Consider the following 17630-nt stretch of genomic DNA (forward strand, 5'->3'; position numbering starts at 1 on the left):
CTCCATGACAACTAATAACAAAGGACTGATAACGCTGAGCATCTTTTCATTAGCTGGTCACACATCTAATAGTTTAGTTCTGGACTCTCATTTTTCATTGGTCGATATTCCTACCTTTTACTAGCTCTGCCCCGCACCGATGTATGTTCAGCATAGTTCCACTTCCTCCTCCTTTGTGCTATTTTGTGATATGTATGCTTTAAGCCCCTCCCAAAACATTATCCCTTGATTCTATGCATTTGTGTTTTGAATCACTTAAGACAACATATCTTTATATTTATCGGTGGATTTAACTTTTCTGGGCCTTCCTGAAGGTGGACAAAGTTCAGCTGTGAGCTAAAACATCCCCTCCTGTCTGTCTTCCGAGTTCTACATTCTGAGTCAAGCAACCCTTAGCTAGAGATACCTTCTCTGGGCATAGACAGCCACCACAGGGCATATTCTTGCTGATGGATGAACAGATGGCTCTCATACATCTGTCTGGTCCTTCTCCATGGTACTTTGAGAAGCATGAATGTGGGTCATGACCCCTTTGGGGTCGAGCGACCCTTTCACAGGGGTCGCCCAATTCGTAACAGTAGCAAAATTACAGTGATGAAGTAGCAATGAAAATAATTTTATGGTTGGGGTCACCACCACACGAGGAACTGTATGAAAGGGTCATGGCATTAGGAAGGTTGAGAACCACTGTTCTAAACGATTAGCAAGGGGCACAATCCAAGGGAGTAGGAGAGTCGAGCAGAAAGATTTTTCAAAGCCATTCCTAGGAGTACCTGCAGTTTATAGTCTTAAAGAAGTTTCAGGTCAATTATCCTCTACCAGCTATGACCTTGGGATCTGGACCCAAGGTGGAGTGTCCTTGCCTTAGATGTCAGGAGAACCTGAAACTAAAGGATCGCTAAAAGGTGGGAGTTTTCAGTGAGCCTGGTTGTGTGAAGTGAGGTGTTGCGGAGCCTCCTTCATGACAGCCATGGAGGTAAATGATAGATGATATTAAAGGTGAGCTGCAGAGTGAGGAAGCCAAAGCCATGTTAGCGAGAGACAGTGCGAGCTCCTCTGTGCCCGGCAGCAGCCACTGCACAGTGGCCTGGGTGAGGTTGGCGCATAGCAGAGCTCCACAGGATCCTGCAAAAGCAGAAGTTCAGGTGAAGTTATGCAAAGAAAGATAGTCATAAATGCCCATCTTCTCCGTGGGAGAAGTAACGAGCCTGCCACAGAAGGGCAGATGCGTGAGTGAACGGTGTGCGCCGTGAGGGCCGCACTGTCAGCGCTTCCTCTCTCATGCTCACGCCTTTTCCACCGAGAAGTGTCCCGTCTCTGTACGCATGACCCAGTAGTTTACTGCAACCGCTTCCTTTGAGCTAGAGCTGTGACTTCTGTGGAGTTGTTCTCATTTAGGTATGATATTGTCATTTCTAGTGAGCTGGAGAAAGGCTTGCTCTCAGGTGGATGTGTTTTCAAGAGAATAATGGTGAGCATGAATTTACCAGAAATGGAAACAATGCCTAGCTGCTCTCTCCCCTCCTCCGCAAGAATGTATATCAAAGAAAGGAAAGTTGCACCACTCATAAGAGCTGAATCTTTCCCTCTTCTCCGTGATCGATGTTCCCTGGTCTTTGAGCGAGATGGAGCCATTGGCAAACAGATTTATATGACAAAATGGTTTACATCTTTCTGGCTGTGCTTGCAGATTTGCCTCTGAATGGCCGAGATGCTGAGGCAGGAGGCCTGAGGGAGATGCTGGGAACACTTGGGCACATGAATTCCAGTTGTAGCTGAGCCAGATGTTGACCGAGAGTTTAACCCCCCAAATACCTGTTTGTCATTCTTTATTATTTCAGATGAGCTGGATGTGATGCAGCTGAGCAGTTTAGGCCACCAAGTACAATCAGCTCAGAAAGCCCTTCCCATTTTTTGTTGATTTATGGAAAACACAGGCAGGCAGAGAAGAACAAAGGGGAGTGAACTGTAAATGCGAAGCATGGGTTTCTGCTTTTGCTGCAGTTTGACACGCCTGAGTCCTTCAGTCTCCCCATCGTCATCTGGCTCTTCAGTGTCGTCAAATGTCTGGTGAATTTCCAGTCATCTGATTGGCAGGGAGGAGAAAAGGTGGACAGGATTCAGGCTGATTGTTGTAAATACACTATATTGCCCTTGATGAACTGTGTTAGTCTGGGTTGACTAGAAAAACAAATCCAGAGACACTCATCTGTGTGAAAGAGAGAGTTTTATATCCTAGAGTAATTGTCTATTAAGCAAACATCCCAGCCCAGTTCAGATAATGACCACAAGTTCAGTATTAGCCCATAAGTCTGATATTCGCCTACATGTCTGATACTAGTCCATAAATTAAACTCTTCTACAGACTGACACAGAGCAGGCAATGATGCCGAAGGCAGGAAGATCACAGGCCAGTGGGCGAAAGTCTTGTCAAAGCATCTCAACACTGGCACTGTTCTCCGCGTGGCCCCTCCAGCTCCAGGGCTCCGACTGCCATCAGCCTAGCTTCATGTGGCTTGTCAACAGAATGTGAAGCAGAGGGAGAGTGTGTCCTGTCTCCAGGGAGGAAGAGAGGAAAACTCCCAGAATCCTCCTGAGAAGTCGATGCCCACACAGAGGCATCATTGGCTATGACCTGATTGACAGGCTAGACTCCACCCCTTCGCTCAAGTTGACAGGAGATGATGCAACTGCCACATGAACCTTTTCAGCATTCTGTGGTTTAGGGCCAATGAAGATCGTCCAGCTGGTTCTCTGTAACTGTGGAACGTCATGTCAACCATAGACACTATCTAAGAGAAGCCTTTGACTCTTCTTGATCCAGGCCATCTGTAGGAGGTCCAGCAACAACAGTGATCCAAGGAGTTAGGTCCATCCGCATAGTACTTCTGAGCCTCTGGAGTCTTGTTTAGAGGTCAAAAAAGACAGGAGGATTTGGGGGTAGGAAGAAAAGGCTGAACTGAGAAACCAAGAGAAGGTCTTGTCATGGGGGTAGGGCCAGCCCACCAGGTGATTAGAGCTGACTGCTCTTTCCAACTACAGCTCCTGGTAGTAAGGTGCTTGGCCCCTTCTAATCAGGGGTTGGATAGGTTAAGTGTCCCTAACATGAATGCAGTAGATTCTTGGGTACTACTGTACTCCTTATTTAAAAAAAAACTCAAAAAGTGATCAGATTCATAGTTACCCTTTGCTCTTCACTGATGTCTCCTCTTGCCATTTACACAACGGCCTCATGAATAATGGATTCTCAATGGATCGAACTACTGGGCATGAGCACTCTGGCCAGCTCAAACTTTTACTTGATATGATTGTTACATATAAATCAGCGCAAGTACTGAAACTCTGCTAAAAAAAAAAAAAACAACACCTCTCTGCTCTGCGATCTCTACATTTGGGGAGTGGGTCTCCTCCTTGCAGGGAGCACTTGGAGGTTTGCTCTCCTGATAAACACAGTAATTATGTCATTCAGAAGGAGCCCAAAGTTGAGGGGGAAATTCTTATTGAAATGGTCATTTAATTAAAACACATGCTGCCTCCAGCTGGCTCTATAGCCACATGTAGGTGACACAGATACCTGGATGCACACGGAGAGTGTGGAATGTTAGCGTCATCCACTCCCTGTTCTGACATTCCTTTGTCCACTCAAGTTAACCATATTGTCCGGGTGCTAGACCCTCTTGTTCAGGAAGATGTTCACCCATTTGTCAGAGAAGTGCAGTCTGCTACAGAACCACACGCAGACACTGTATACCGTCAGATGTGGTCATGCTCGTGGGAGGTCGCCTACCTTCCCTCGCGTATCACTCAGATTCCCTCAGGGCAGTCAAGTTCACATTCACATGTGCACACTGGACAGCAGGCGCGCTGACTGAGGTGTTGCCACTGCACACGGTGAGCCATCATCCAGGCAAGGCATACACGCACACATTCTTCCCGTTCCCCTGTCATTCCCGACTGTCCCCACGCTCAAGGAGACACAGATAAATACGTGCCGTGATGTGAAGCATCTCCTTAAGGCCATCACCCCATAATATTCTTTCCTAATGAAATAGTCTGACATCCCCTGATACTTTGTCTTTCTACAAGCAGTCCAATTAAAGTGTGTTACATGTTGGGCTGCAAACCACATGGACACTGTTCGAAACTGCCAGCGCCTCCGTGGGAGAAAGACCAAGCTTTCTACTCCTGTAAACAGTGACAGATGCCAGTGAGAGGCCTCCCCATGAGCTAGCTGATTATGCTGTCTTTAACTGATTGGCTTGTGGTTGCAACTACAAGCATCTCATTAACCCACAACAGTCTCCTGTGAGAATGCATCGGACAGTATGCTCCATTGGCCTGTAGGCTTGGGTTGTCTCAGATCTGTGTTCAATCACCATCTTCCAAAAGAATAGCCTTCGTTTAAGAGGAGGAGGAAGTAGGGTGATTTAAAGGGAGGAAAAAATATGATGCAAACCTAGATACTTTAGAATGTTGTTTTTATAAAAGAACCCTAAATATTTGGCACAGAGTTGATATTTGATAAAGGCTGTCACCTCTATCCAGCACACGCTTGCCCTTTCTAATGTCCTTCTGGGATACAGAGAGCAGTATGCGCTCATTAGGCAGGGGCTCAGGGGATGAGTCCTTGTTGATCTTGATTAGGGGTTCTGCATCCAGTCAGGTTGAGTTTCATGTTTGCTTTTACTTTTCATTAAATTATTTTTATTCGAGTAAGCATACGATGATTACCTACTGGGTGAGGGTCACCCGGCTGGAATGTTTGGGGGGAGCGAGGGGAGGGCTGCTGTGGAAACGACTTAGGCACCACTTCCACTTTCCAAAAGTTGACAGACGCCCATGTTCATCTCACGGCCATCTTTTCAGCGAGCAATTACTGAACTCTCGGGGAAATGAGGAAGGGAAACCTCATCCAAACAAGGAGGATTTCAGCAGAATTCACAGAGAAGATGAAAGGTAATCTTAGCATGTAGGGAAAGGCAGAGGGGAACGCTGTAGTTAGAGGAAGGATGTGCCCGAGACAGCTGGGATTTTAGTGAAATAGCAGAGGGTCTGAAGCCACTGAACAACACAATACATCACAGGAAGGCCTTCAGCAATTTTCTACATATGTTGCCCTCATCATTCTCAAAACATGTGCTTTCTGCTTGAGCCCTTGGTATTAGCTCCTCATTTTGCTCCTCCCTGCATGCTCCCCCCTTCCCCATGAACCCTTGATAACTTATAAATCATTATTATTTTGTCATATCTTACACCATCCGACATCTCCCTTCATCCACTTCTCTGCTGTCCATCCCCCAGGGAGGAAGTTATATGTTGATCCTTGTAATCGGTTCCTCCTTTCTATCCCACCTTCCCTTCAAACTCCCAGGATCACCACTCTCATGACTGGTCCTGAGGGGTTCATCTGTCCTGGATACTCTGTGTTTCCAGTTCCTATCTGTACCAGTGTACATCCTCTGGTCAAACCAGATTAGTAAGGTAGAACTGGGATCATGATAGTTGAGGGGAGGAAGCATTCAAGAACTAGAGGAAAATTGTATGTTTCATCATTTCTACACTGCACCCTGATGGGCTCATCTCCTCCCCACGACTCTTCTGCAAGGGGATGTCCAATTGCCCCCAGTTAGGCCCTGGGTCCGCACTCTGCACTCCTCCTCATTCACAGTGCTATGATTTTTTTCGGTCTGTGATGCCTGATCCCTCGTCCCTTCGATGCCTTGTGATCTCACAAAGTGGTGTGCTTCTTCCATGTGGGCTTTGTTGTTTCTCAGTTAGACGGCCACTTGTTTACCTTCAAGCCTTTAAGACCCCAGACTCTACATCTTTTGATAGCTGGGCAGCATCAGCTTTCTTCCCCACATTTGCTTATACACCCACTTTCTCTCCAGTGATTGTGTAGGGACAGGCTGGTGTACTTCTTCCATGTGGGCTGTGTTGTCTCTCATACTTTTGTCTCACATGCACATACAATGGATGTATACGTGAATTGTGATAAGAGTTATACAAGCCCCCAATAAAATAATTTAATTATTTTAAAAAACCTTTCTTTTACAATTGACTCCAAGAAATATAGTCTTAGTGTATTTAATATCCCTGAGAAAGTTGTATTAACAGCATGTTTCCAGGTCACCATTTCCTGTCACTGTCCTTTGATTCTCCTGCACTCCCCGCATGCATGTCCCTCCACAATCTAAGCTGACAATCACTGAAACCCATGCATATATTTGTTTTATTTGCATCACTCGCCGGTCCCCAATTTTAGAAATCCCACTTCTAACTTTTATGGTTGGCAGAAATCCAACCAGAATACTGTGGCTGCTGGCCTTTATCTAAACCCTAAAAAATGTATGTGTAGATTGATTATTGTGTCTCAGACTTAGTGGTTTATTTTTATGAGATGTATGGTTCTAGGTTCTATCCATGTTGAAACCTTAATAAAGTTCTTTGTCTTACTTTTCAAAAAAAAGAAGGCCTTCTGAAATGGACCTGAAAGCCAGGAACCAATGGCCTCCAATGCCAGGATGGGTGGTTTAGATTGCATCATTTGGACAATGGAGAGCACATGACAATGTGTGAAGAGGGGTGAAGATATATAATTATGGAGATAAACCAATCGGTGAATAATTGGATCAACTAAATTAGAAGCAAAGAGAACAGCCAAGTTCAGATACAAGTGGGGACCTCCTCAAGCTGGGCATTATAAGTAGAGGCGAACAAGGGGGAAGTGAAGAAGGGCAGGTGTGACATTGCTGAGGTCAACTCAGTAGTGCTTGTTGATTAGAAGTGCCAAGCGACAATTGAGGAGGTGGGAATTGAGGATGGTGCCTGGATCCAGAATCTGGGTTCTTAGATGGTGGTTTTAAGTTCAAAGGTATTTCTACTAGCATTCTAGTTCAAACGTCCATAGGTTTATTCCAAACAATATATGTCTAAACATATCTCTGAAATCAATGGATGGCTGGAGAACAGTTCTCTCAATACTACACTTGTCTTAGTCTTGTAGTGGTGCCTTCAAAAACCTCAAGGTCTGTAGCAGTTACATAATCTTCTGTAAACTTTCGAAGGGGTGGAGTCTAGCCTGTCAATCAGGTCATAGACATTACTGCCTCTGTGTGGGCATGGACTTCTCCTGAGGATTCTGAGAACTCCTGTCTTCCTCCCTTCCTGTTGACAAGCCACATGGGGCTATGCTAATGGAGCAAGAGCCCTGGAGCTGGAGGAGCCACGTGGAGACCCACACCAGCACTGAGATGCTTCCACACCCACTGGATCCACAAGACTTTCCACCCACGGGCCTGTGACCTTCCTGTATTAGTGACCTTCCTGTATTAGGCATCATTGCATGTGTTGCTTGAGTCTGAAGAGGAATTTCTAGACTGATATTGGCTACATGGGCTAATATCAGACTTATGGAATTAATCTGGACTGGGCTAGAATGTTTTCTTAATATACAGTTACTCTTTTATATAAATCTCTCTCTTACACACATCTGAGTCTCCCTAGTTTGATTTCTCTCATCTACCCAGACTAACACAAAGTCCAATCCAAACAGTGGCGTCCAAGGAGATCTGCTGGGCCTTGAGTTCAAGATACAAAGGTCACCTTAGAAGGTTATGGCAGTGGGTTTTTTGGTTGTTTTTTGTTTTGTTTTGTTTGGCATTCAAAGATGTGATCTTGATAGATTTTCTCCAGAGATGCAGAATGATCACCGAGGCATGTTAGGAAGAAATCTCAAGAAAATTAAATGCTGTTTTGGTGATAAAACAGTCAGGAAAGTTGCACTGAGGACTTTAACAATTTTTTTTATGACAATTCACCTGTTCATTCTTTGAGGGTAGCGAGGGCTGTCCTTAGGGAATTTGCTGGGGAATCTTTACTCCATTTACCCTGAAACCCTATTCTTGCCCCTTTCAAGTTCTTTTTATTTCCCAAAGTCAAATAACATCTAAAAGGAATAGTATTTGACTCCATTAAGGATTCCCAAACTGTCATTTTGGCATGGTATAAATGAAGGAACTCTAAATTCTACAGAAAAGAGTCAGGTGGAAACACTGCCTCAGAAATGTGTAGACCTAAATAAAGGCATGTATATATGTAAATATGTTTATATATGAGGATGGAGAAATAGATTTATGTGCATATATTTATAGGTTTTATATTAAGGTGGCAGATGGACATTGGGCCTCCACTCAAGTACTCCCTCAATGCAAGAACACTTTGTGCTATCAAACTGGCATTCCATGATGCTCACCTTTCCGACACAATCCCTGAAGAAAAACGTGTACATAAGCAATGTGGTGAAGAAAGCTGATGGTGCCCGGCTATCAAAAGATATAGCATCTGGGGTCTTAAAGGCTAGAAGGTAACAAGTGGCCATGGAGCTCAGAAGCAACAAAGCCCACATGGAAGAAACACACCAGCCTGTGTGATCATGAGGTGCCGAAGGGATCATTTATCTAGCATTAAAGAACCAAAAAAGTCATATCATTATGAATGAGGGGGAGTGTGGGGTGGAAACCCAAAGCCCATCTGTAGGCAACTCGACATCCCCTTACAGAAGGGTCTCAGGGAGGAGTTGAGCCAGTCAGGGTGCGATGTAGCAACAATGAAAAATACAACTTTCCTCTAGTTCCTAAATGCTTCCTTCCTACCCCACCTCCAGCCACTATCATGTTCCCAATTCTACCTTACAAATCTGGCTGGACCAGAGGATGTACACTAGTAGAGATAAGAACTGGAAACACAGGGAATCCATGGTGGACAATCCCTTCAGGACCAGTGGTAAGAGTGGCGATACCAGGAGGGTGGAGGGAGGGTAGGGTAGAGAGGGGGAACTGATTATAAGGATCTACATATAACCTCCTCCCTGGGGGATGGACAACAGAAAATTGGGTGAAGGGAGACATCAGTGTAAAATATGACAAAATAATAACTCATAAATTATCAATGGATTATGAGGAGGGGACACTGGGGAGGGAGGGGTAAAATGAGGGGCTGATGCCAGGGGCTTACATGGAAAGCAAATGTTTTGAGAATGATGAAGCTAATGAATGTACAAATGTGCTTTATACAATTGACGTATGTATGGATTGTGATAAGAGTTGTATGAGTAAAATGATTAAAATGATTAAAAAGAAAAAGAAATATGTATACCTAAGGGGCGATCTAAGAGGTTGAGCAACAGTAATTTCACATTTTGATATTTTTGTTTAATAAGGATTTCTATGATTTTGCAGCTGCCCTCTTTTGTCACTTGCCCTTGCATGTTTCATGAAGGGGAGAAAGGGAGAAGTAGGTGCGGGCAGCTGTGGCCTTGGGACTCAGCCGAGTTTCGTCCATGTCCGGTGTGAACCGGCTCTGGGGCCTCCAGGCAGAGAAGTTCTAAGAAACGTCTATCTAAGGTAGACAGGTGCGAGGACAGTGTTTCCAGTTGGGAGGGGTTGTGTTGACCCCTGAGGACTTCATGAGTTGGCCCCGTCCTGATTGCTGATCCTCTGCCTCTTCTGTCTCCTGCCAGTGTTTATCAGCTGGTTGTCAAGGAAGAGCGGCTTCAGAAGTCTCGCAGGGCAGCTGATATCGTTGAGTGCTTCTCGGTGCCGCTGAGCTACAGGAATGCCTCTAACGTGGATTCTCTACACTACTTTGCTGCTGAATTGAAGCCCGCCAACCTGCCCGTCACCCAGCCATTTACCGTGGGTGACAACAAGACATACAATGGCTACTGGAACCCTCCTCTCTCGCCCGTGAAAAGCTACAGCATCTATTTCCAGGCACTCAGCAAAGCCAATGGAGTAAGTATGGCCCCGCGAAGGCCTTTCTTGCCTGGCTTTTATCTTTCCGTTCTCAAATGAGATGGTGGTAGGCTTCAAAGCAGAAGCCAATGAACTCAGACTTGTGGATCAGATAAAGGGCCACTTCTGCTTCCGTGAGGAAACATGTCTCGGGTCACAGTCACTCCTGTTAATTCACGCATTGTCTATGGCTGCGTGTGTGTCCCAGCAGCACAGTTGAGTTGTTAGAAATGGTATGGTCCACAAAACCCAAAGTATTGACGACCTGGCCCTTTGTGGAAATAGCTTGCTGACCTCTGCTCTGTCACACATCGTATGACCTGCCTCAGAGTCCTCTTCTGTAATGTCCACCGCTATGACAGCCAAGCCCTGAACATTGCAGCTCCTCGGTGACTGCAAGCTCCTTAACATGACCATTAGTCACATTAGAAAACGTGTTTTTCTCTTACAGAGCAGGTACCTCTAGATGTCAAATATTTCTTTGATCGAAGAAGTCCCACTCACCTATGGAAATCTCAGAGTTGGCAATGGTCTTAAGGCCTTGCAGTAACTACCTGTCCCTCCCCCCCCCCACGCACACACAAAACAAGGTGCCAATTGGCATGAAACTATCACAGTTAATTAATGTTGGTGCTTATACTTAACCATCTCCAGTGGCAGAGAACTCACTTTTTGTTAAGCCAAGCTTGCTAATTTGGGGTGCCCTGTGAGTCTTAAGGAAGCTTTATGTTGTGCTCAGTTTAAAACTCCCTCCTCTTGTAGCTTCCACTCACTGTTCTTGGCCCATACTCTCCAGGTCCCATAGAAACCATGTCCTCTCCTCAGGCATTCCTTCAGCCACCTAAAGATCCTAAAGACTCTTTTCCAGCGCCCACTTTCCCTTTATCGCCGCATCCCATTTAGTCTTTTCAGGATACCTCACATCCTTAGTTCCTGTAATGATGCAAGTTTTAATACATCCTCTTGGATGTTTGTTTGGTGGGTGTATCTCATCCTATGCTAGGCATGAGGTAGGCATTAAGGTTAGATACTATGTGTGTGCCCTTCGAGAACTTATAGAAATGTAAGGGACTCTGGCATGCGTCATGAGTGTGAAGCTCGCTGGAACGGGGGTGGGGCAGGGCTGTGAGAAAATCCAGGTTTGGTGAAGTATGCAGGAAACAGACTGTGAGGTTCTGGATGGCCGGGAAGAGAGGTCCATCTGTCGATGGCAGCCATTGCCTGAAGAGAAGCCTGGATGGAGGCACTGGTTAACATTTAGAATGTCCACGTGCCCATTTAAATTCCGCATTGGTGTTTCACTTCTGCATTATTCCTGGCTCAAGCAACACTCCTTACAGAGAGTATACAACTACAAAGAGAACCTGCCAGGCTGCCTTCTACCTGGGCAAGTGGTCTTCCTGGGGGAGGAAGCACACTGATACATTGAAGAGGGAGACATAAGGATGGGCAGAGGCAGCTGGGGGCCCATCTTGTTCTTCTTGGATCTCTGCAGCCCCAGGCAAACTGTTCATTGGTTTAGCACAACTCGCAGAGAAGATGTGTCTTTCTTTACTCTTGGTATCACATCATGACGTGTTATCAGGTTTCGAGGCTGCGATGGGCCAGAAGAAACTGCATTCTGTTTGTCTTGTGCTGTATGCTCAATGAGATACACCTAAAACCTGGCAAGAGGTCAAGCCTAACTGGCAACATCACCCCCTGAAAGAATTGCCCCACCCTGGGTCTAACTATGCTGTGACAAGAGCAGACGAAGCGGGGGGTGGTTGGCGGCTTGCCCCGACATCACCCTGCATCTCCTTTGCTCAGGACATGGAGCTCTGTGACCCAGAAGCGAAGTCACTCAACTCCGATGCTGAATCTTCTCAAAATCCATTTAGCAACGGCGTCTAGGTGCCAAGAGTCGCGTCGTTTCAGAAGCGTTCTATCCCACACCATCTGTACTTCTTCTCTGCCACTAACGTTCTCCGGACTATAGCACACGGAGAAGGGAAAGGGATGGGTGCTACGGTGGGTCTCTCCGATGAGCAGCCAGGCTCACAGCACGGAGGGCAAAGACGGTGGGAACTGACCAATGTTTCTGACAAGAGAAAAGCTACACACAGTTACACAACCTTTCCTACCAAGTCTTGCTGAAAAGAATGGAGTGGGAGGGTCATAGGAGCGATCCTGGGTCTACCAAATCTTTACCTGGTCCTGTTCAAACTTCTCCACAGCCTCAAGGGCAGCAGACAATGCAGGTAAACTGGGGGAATTTGGAAGGAGAACATTTTATGACCCACAAATTCCTTCTCAGCCCAGTTGGTATTCATGCGCAAATGCCTCAGAAAGACAGTTTCAGCATCGAGGGGCTGCCCCACACCCTGATTCTAATAAATCATCCAAAGAGCTATTGACTGAGCAATAAGTCAAAATAAAGAAATCAAGGATAGAGAAAAATGGAGCAAAGAGACCCACCGTGCGGGTGGAAACTAATTAACTGTAGCGTTAGTGCTAAGTAATGGCTCAAAATCTATTATAAACAGAAGGTTAATGTAAAAAATAATTACCTAACGAGAAAATATAGAAGGTGAAAAATTAACAGTTGTGGTTGGGGTCCCTAATTTGCTCTTGTGCCAAAACAAGATTGGAAAGGGAGGATTGATGGGAGCAGTAAACTCCGCTAATTTTCGCATTTTCGACAGGAAGACGTCAATAACTGCCATCTTATTTTTGATACTGGGATTCAACAAGCAGAGCTCTTAAAATAGAACGTCTGTCTTACAGTCTATTGAATAAAAGCACAAACTTAAAAAAAAAAGAACCATCTACATAGATACATAGAAAAGAGGAGGAAACATAAGAATCAGCAACTAGAACACAAAGCAGAAGACAAAAATGTGACACGTGACAGAGAAAACGCAGTTTTGCTTTCCTCTTGAGAGAAAGAACAAAAAACAAAGAACAACTTGGGTTTTAAAAAAGGTATCGGAATTCAGCAAAACTAGTTCACTAAAATATTGAACATGAAGAGTGGAGCAAAGTTATGTTAAACTTAAACAAAGGAAAGGAAACAAAATTACCCTGTGCTGAGGCCCACCAGGGGCCAAGTTGGAAATGTGCTAGTAACTGAGTTACTTGCTCCCCAGCATCCATGCACGTTCCAATCGGATCCAGAAAGCTTGTTTTACGGCTAGTAAAGATGAGCGGCTCAGCCGTCACCCGCTGGTCTGCTAAGCACAGAACTGCATTTCCAAATCACCAGCCACTCCTTGGGGTCAAGGTGAAGCCTTCTATTCCTATCACAAGGATCTACCTACAGCCCCCTCCCAGGGGTGTACAACAGAAAAGTGGGTGAAGGGAGACATCGGTCAGTGTAAGACATGAAAAATAATAATACTTTATAAATTATCGAGGGTTCATGAGGGAGGGGGTGGAGGGAGGGGAAAATGAGAAGCTGATACCAAGGGCTCAAGTAGAAAGAAAATATTTTGAAAATGATGATGGTAACAAATGTACAAATGTCCTTGACACAATGGATGGATGGATGGATTGTGATAAGAGTTGTATGAGCCCGCAATTTAAAAAAGTTGCAGTCTGAGAAACTCATAAAGGCAGTTCCACCCTGACCTACAGAATCACTGTGAGTCAGAATCAACTCGGTGGCAGTGAGGTTTTTGTTTGTTTATCTGCTTGTCCAAGAGGACAAGAATTCAGCCTTTACAGTCAAACTGCCTATAGACCAAACCCTAGTTTCTATGTGACTTTAAGCCAGCTATTATGAGGCAGATTTGATTGATTGTTAAATTAATTAAACACCAAGAAAACAGGACTAAGGAGCCCTGGTTGCCTAGTGGTTGCACATTGGCCTTCTAACTGAAAAGTCAGCAGTTCAAAACCACCGGCTGCTCTGTGGGAGAAAGGCAAGGCTTTCTACTCCTATAAAGAGTTAAAATCTCAGAAACCCACGGGGTACTTCTGTGAATTGTAATCAACTCAATGACAGTGGGTTTGGGTTTGGTTTTAGACTCAAAACACACTGCCATTGAGCCAATTGTGACTCATAGTCACCCTGTAGGACAGAGTAGAACTGTCCCCGTGGATTCCTGGAACCACGACTCTTTATGGGCATAGAGTGCCTCATCTTCTTCCTGCAAAGCAGCTGACTTTGTGACTTGCAACCCAACACTCACTAAGTCAAGCACATATCATAGACCGCATTTCTTCTTGGTTCTAGGATTACAACAGGGAGCCAAACCAACAAAAATGCCCACCCTGAGAGCTTCAATTCTAATAGGCTGTTGTTAGGGGCTGCCCAGTCCTTTAAGGTTCATGGCAACACTATGTACAAAAGAATGAAACGCCCCGCCCCTCACCATCCTCACATTGTTATTTTGTTTGAGTCCATTGTCACAGCCATTGAGTCAATCTCCATTTCCTTAAGTCTCCTCTTCTGTCCTGCTTCTACTGGACCAACCAGGACCTCCTTGCCCAGGGACTCCTCTCCCCTGATAACATGTCCAACACGCTTGAGATGAATTCTCACCATTCTCGCTTCCAGGAAGCAGTCTCGTACTTCCTTCAAGACAGAACGGTTGGTCCTTTAGGAAGTCCGTGGCATCTCAACATGATGTGGCAGCACCCTGATTCAAATACAGCGATTCTTCTCCAGTGTTCCCTATTCAGTATTCCTCCCTCAACTTCATACGAAGCCATTGAAAATACCAAGGCTTAGGTCAGGCTCACATCCGGTCTCCAAGTGACATCCTTGCTCTTCAGTACTTTGAGTAGTAGGTACACCCAATCAAGACATCGATTGATCCCTTGAGGATTTATTGGGGATCCAAGCAAGATGAACACTCTGGTTCAGCTATTGTTAGGTCATGTCTGCTACATTTTCTCTACCCTACCTGCCTTGACCATTTCCTAAGATGTGGTTTGTCACACATTCCAAGAGAGTTTGTGTCGTTGTTGTTCTCATTTGGGGGTCATCACGCAAACGACTTCTGCCTGGATCTTTCCTCTGTTCTCTGCAGATGTTGCGGTTTCTATTATTTCTGGAGTCCTCTTCAGCGTCACATCCTCTGAGAACGTCCTACTCGTATTTTCTAAGAACCCACCAAACGCTCACATTCACTTTACTCTGTTCCTTTTCTCTATAACCCTGGGAATATTTTTAAAGTACGCATGTGTGGGGGGAGGTCAGATGCTTACAGACATCCTCCCTGAAGACAGTCAGTCACCAGACTACTGTAGGACCCTCTCCCTGCTGTTAAGGACAAAGGACAGTCATCTTGGTCCCTGTGGGTGGAGTTCACACCCTACAGATAATGGTCTCTATCAGTTGAGCCAGGAAACAGGTCTAACCGGCTCTGTGACATCCAAAGTTAGGCTGCCATCCTGTATCTAGGATCTGCCCATCTTGCCACATGTGTACCCCCAAACTCTCCTCTTCCTATTGCGTGGATACCCCTAGATCATCCCCTCCCGTTACTGTATTACCTATAGCACAACCCATTCCTGTGACATATGTCTTCACCTGTAATTAGGGGACTTGCATGTCCCCACAGAATATAAAAGCCTTGGTTAGCATTAAATATCTCTCTCTCTCTCCACGTGGACCACCAAGCGGGCCTGAGGTGAGCATGAAATGTGTCTGACTCCATTATTCGACTCTCTCTTCTACCTTCATGCTCTCCACGACTTTACTGTAATCTTACTTATTATCGCTGTACAATTGCGCCTCCTGGAGCCCTGATGATGTGTTGGGGGCAGGGACCCTGGCACACATGCACCTCCCTCACTAATCTGAGAGCTGTTCCAGGAGGTAGGAAGTCTGTGTCTTCCATCATGAGGACAACACTCAGCATATCCTTTGGGCGTGGCATCAGGAAAGACCAGTTGCTGGAAACGGATGTTATGCTTGGTAAGTGGGAAGGGAGAGGGTCAGAGAAAGCGAGGACTTCCTCAATGAGATGGACTGACACCTTAGCTGCAACAGACTCAAGCATACCAATGATCTTGAAGATAAGTGTAGGACTAGGCATCCTTGGGTTCTGCTGTACATAAGACCTCCCTGAGTCGGAGCCCACTTGACAGCAGTTGACACAACTAGCAGTTTCAACATCTCTCACTGCCATTGAATCAATTCCAACTCAGAGTGACCCTGTAGGACAGGGTAGAATGCCTCTGTAGTGTCTGAGACACTAACTCTTTATGGGAGTAGCAAGCCTCGTCTCTCACTGGCAGAGCAGCTGGTGGTTTCAAACTGCTGACCTTGTGGTTTGCAGTCCAGTGCGTGATCCACTCCACCATCAGGGTGCATACACTCAACAATTGATTCACAAATGATGTGAGTGCAGATTGTTGCCTGTCTGAGCCTCAGTCTTATTACCTCTAACATGGAAGTCATGTATGTCTAGTGATTTTGAACATCAAATGAGGCAAGCTATTAGCACTGAAAGGCACCAAATAACCATGAAAACACGATGAAATTCCGTTCTTATACTCTCTGAGATATGGTTCTGAGCCATTTTCACCACAGGCTGATGAGTCCCAAACAGCCTTCCTTTTACTCTAGCAGTCCTGTTTCCCCCGATGTCTCATTTCCCAAGCTCCAGACTCCTGGGCAGTCTTAATTTCCTCCAAACTCTTCAAACGGTACCCAGAGTAGCTGTCTGGTTGTAAACAGCGGGTGGGTGCCATTTTACATTGTCTCTTTCCCACTCTTCCAGAATGAGGTCTGCTGAATCTACTGTTTTCTGCATCCCCACCACCATTAGCCATGATTGTGAAGTTGAAAGGGCCATAATTAGTGGTTGGATGCAAAACAAGTGTGGTGAATTCATGCAAATACCCCTCAGGAGCCACCTTTTGTTGGGCAATGCTCTTGTGCATGTTCTGTTTATGCAGAGAGCAAACTCCTTCCTTGCCATCTCCTTGTCATTATGTGGGGACACATGTAACCTGGCTGATGCCTCTGGCAAATGCCGGCTGAATATGAGAGGTGGATGTCCAAGGGGTGATTGCTCTCTTTCTCATGCTCCCTCTTCCAGCTCCTGAACTCAATTGCCTCTTGAGAGCTGCTGATAGCCAGATGCTGTGCAGAGGGATGGTGTTGTAATCGTTAGGATGAACTGGATAAGTCTGGATTCGGGAACATTCTGTGTCTCCGAATGAATGGAAATATACATCTGTAGTTGCTCCCAAGCACTGTTACAAGGACGCTGGCTCGTGCATGGGTCCTGTGTCCTGGCAGTGGCCTGGTGGATGGAGAAGAGGACAGAGAGAGAGCCCGAGCTCAGACAGACTTCTGAGCATTCTGGCTGTTTGCAGCCACGGCAACTTCAATAGGTGACTGGACATCTCAAGATACAGTGTGATTCATGATCTACTGCCCAACCTTGGGGAAGGGTGACACAAGGCCCAGGAAAGTCCTCTCACCTTCGTGTTAATATTTGTTCCTTTCACTTTTGTTGGATGATTTCCCGGGGCTCCTCTCCTGGTGGAAGGCCTGGAACATCCTTTCTTAGCCCAGTCTGTCCAGCAGGTCCCATGAAAAAGCATAAACCTTCCTAACTTGGGGGGAATGCAGGTCCCAGAAACACCCCACCTCTTGACTGACTTGCCTTACTCGGATGCTTTCTAATGTCATCTCAGGCCTTATGCATCTTAGCTGAACTTCTCACAAGTGGTTTCAACCTTGACACTTGGCATTGTGGATCTTATCTGTTGAGCATGATCTTGCACCTCCCAGCAGCTCCATTTCCTTAGTCGGTGTCAGTCCAGTGATGGTTCACTGTTTCACTCAGCGAGCGCTTCTCCCAACCCTACTATTCAGTATAATGGAGAGACCTC

General features: G+C 45.7%; 1 protein-coding gene across 1 annotated transcript in view; it reads left to right on the forward strand.

Annotated features, from left to right (window-relative positions):
• PTPRT (protein tyrosine phosphatase receptor type T) overlaps window positions 1-17630 on the forward strand; it is an 890723-nt gene that overhangs the window by 631005 nt on the left and 242088 nt on the right. The window contains exon 12 of the mRNA XM_075527730.1: window positions 9521-9794. Within this exon, the coding sequence (XP_075383845.1) occupies window positions 9521-9794 (274 nt within the window). The remainder of the gene's footprint in view (window positions 1-9520; window positions 9795-17630) is intronic.

Source organism: Tenrec ecaudatus, chromosome 12 (genome assembly GCF_050624435.1).
Source record: "Tenrec ecaudatus isolate mTenEca1 chromosome 12, mTenEca1.hap1, whole genome shotgun sequence".
Lineage (NCBI taxonomy): Eukaryota > Metazoa > Chordata > Mammalia > Afrosoricida > Tenrecidae > Tenrec > Tenrec ecaudatus.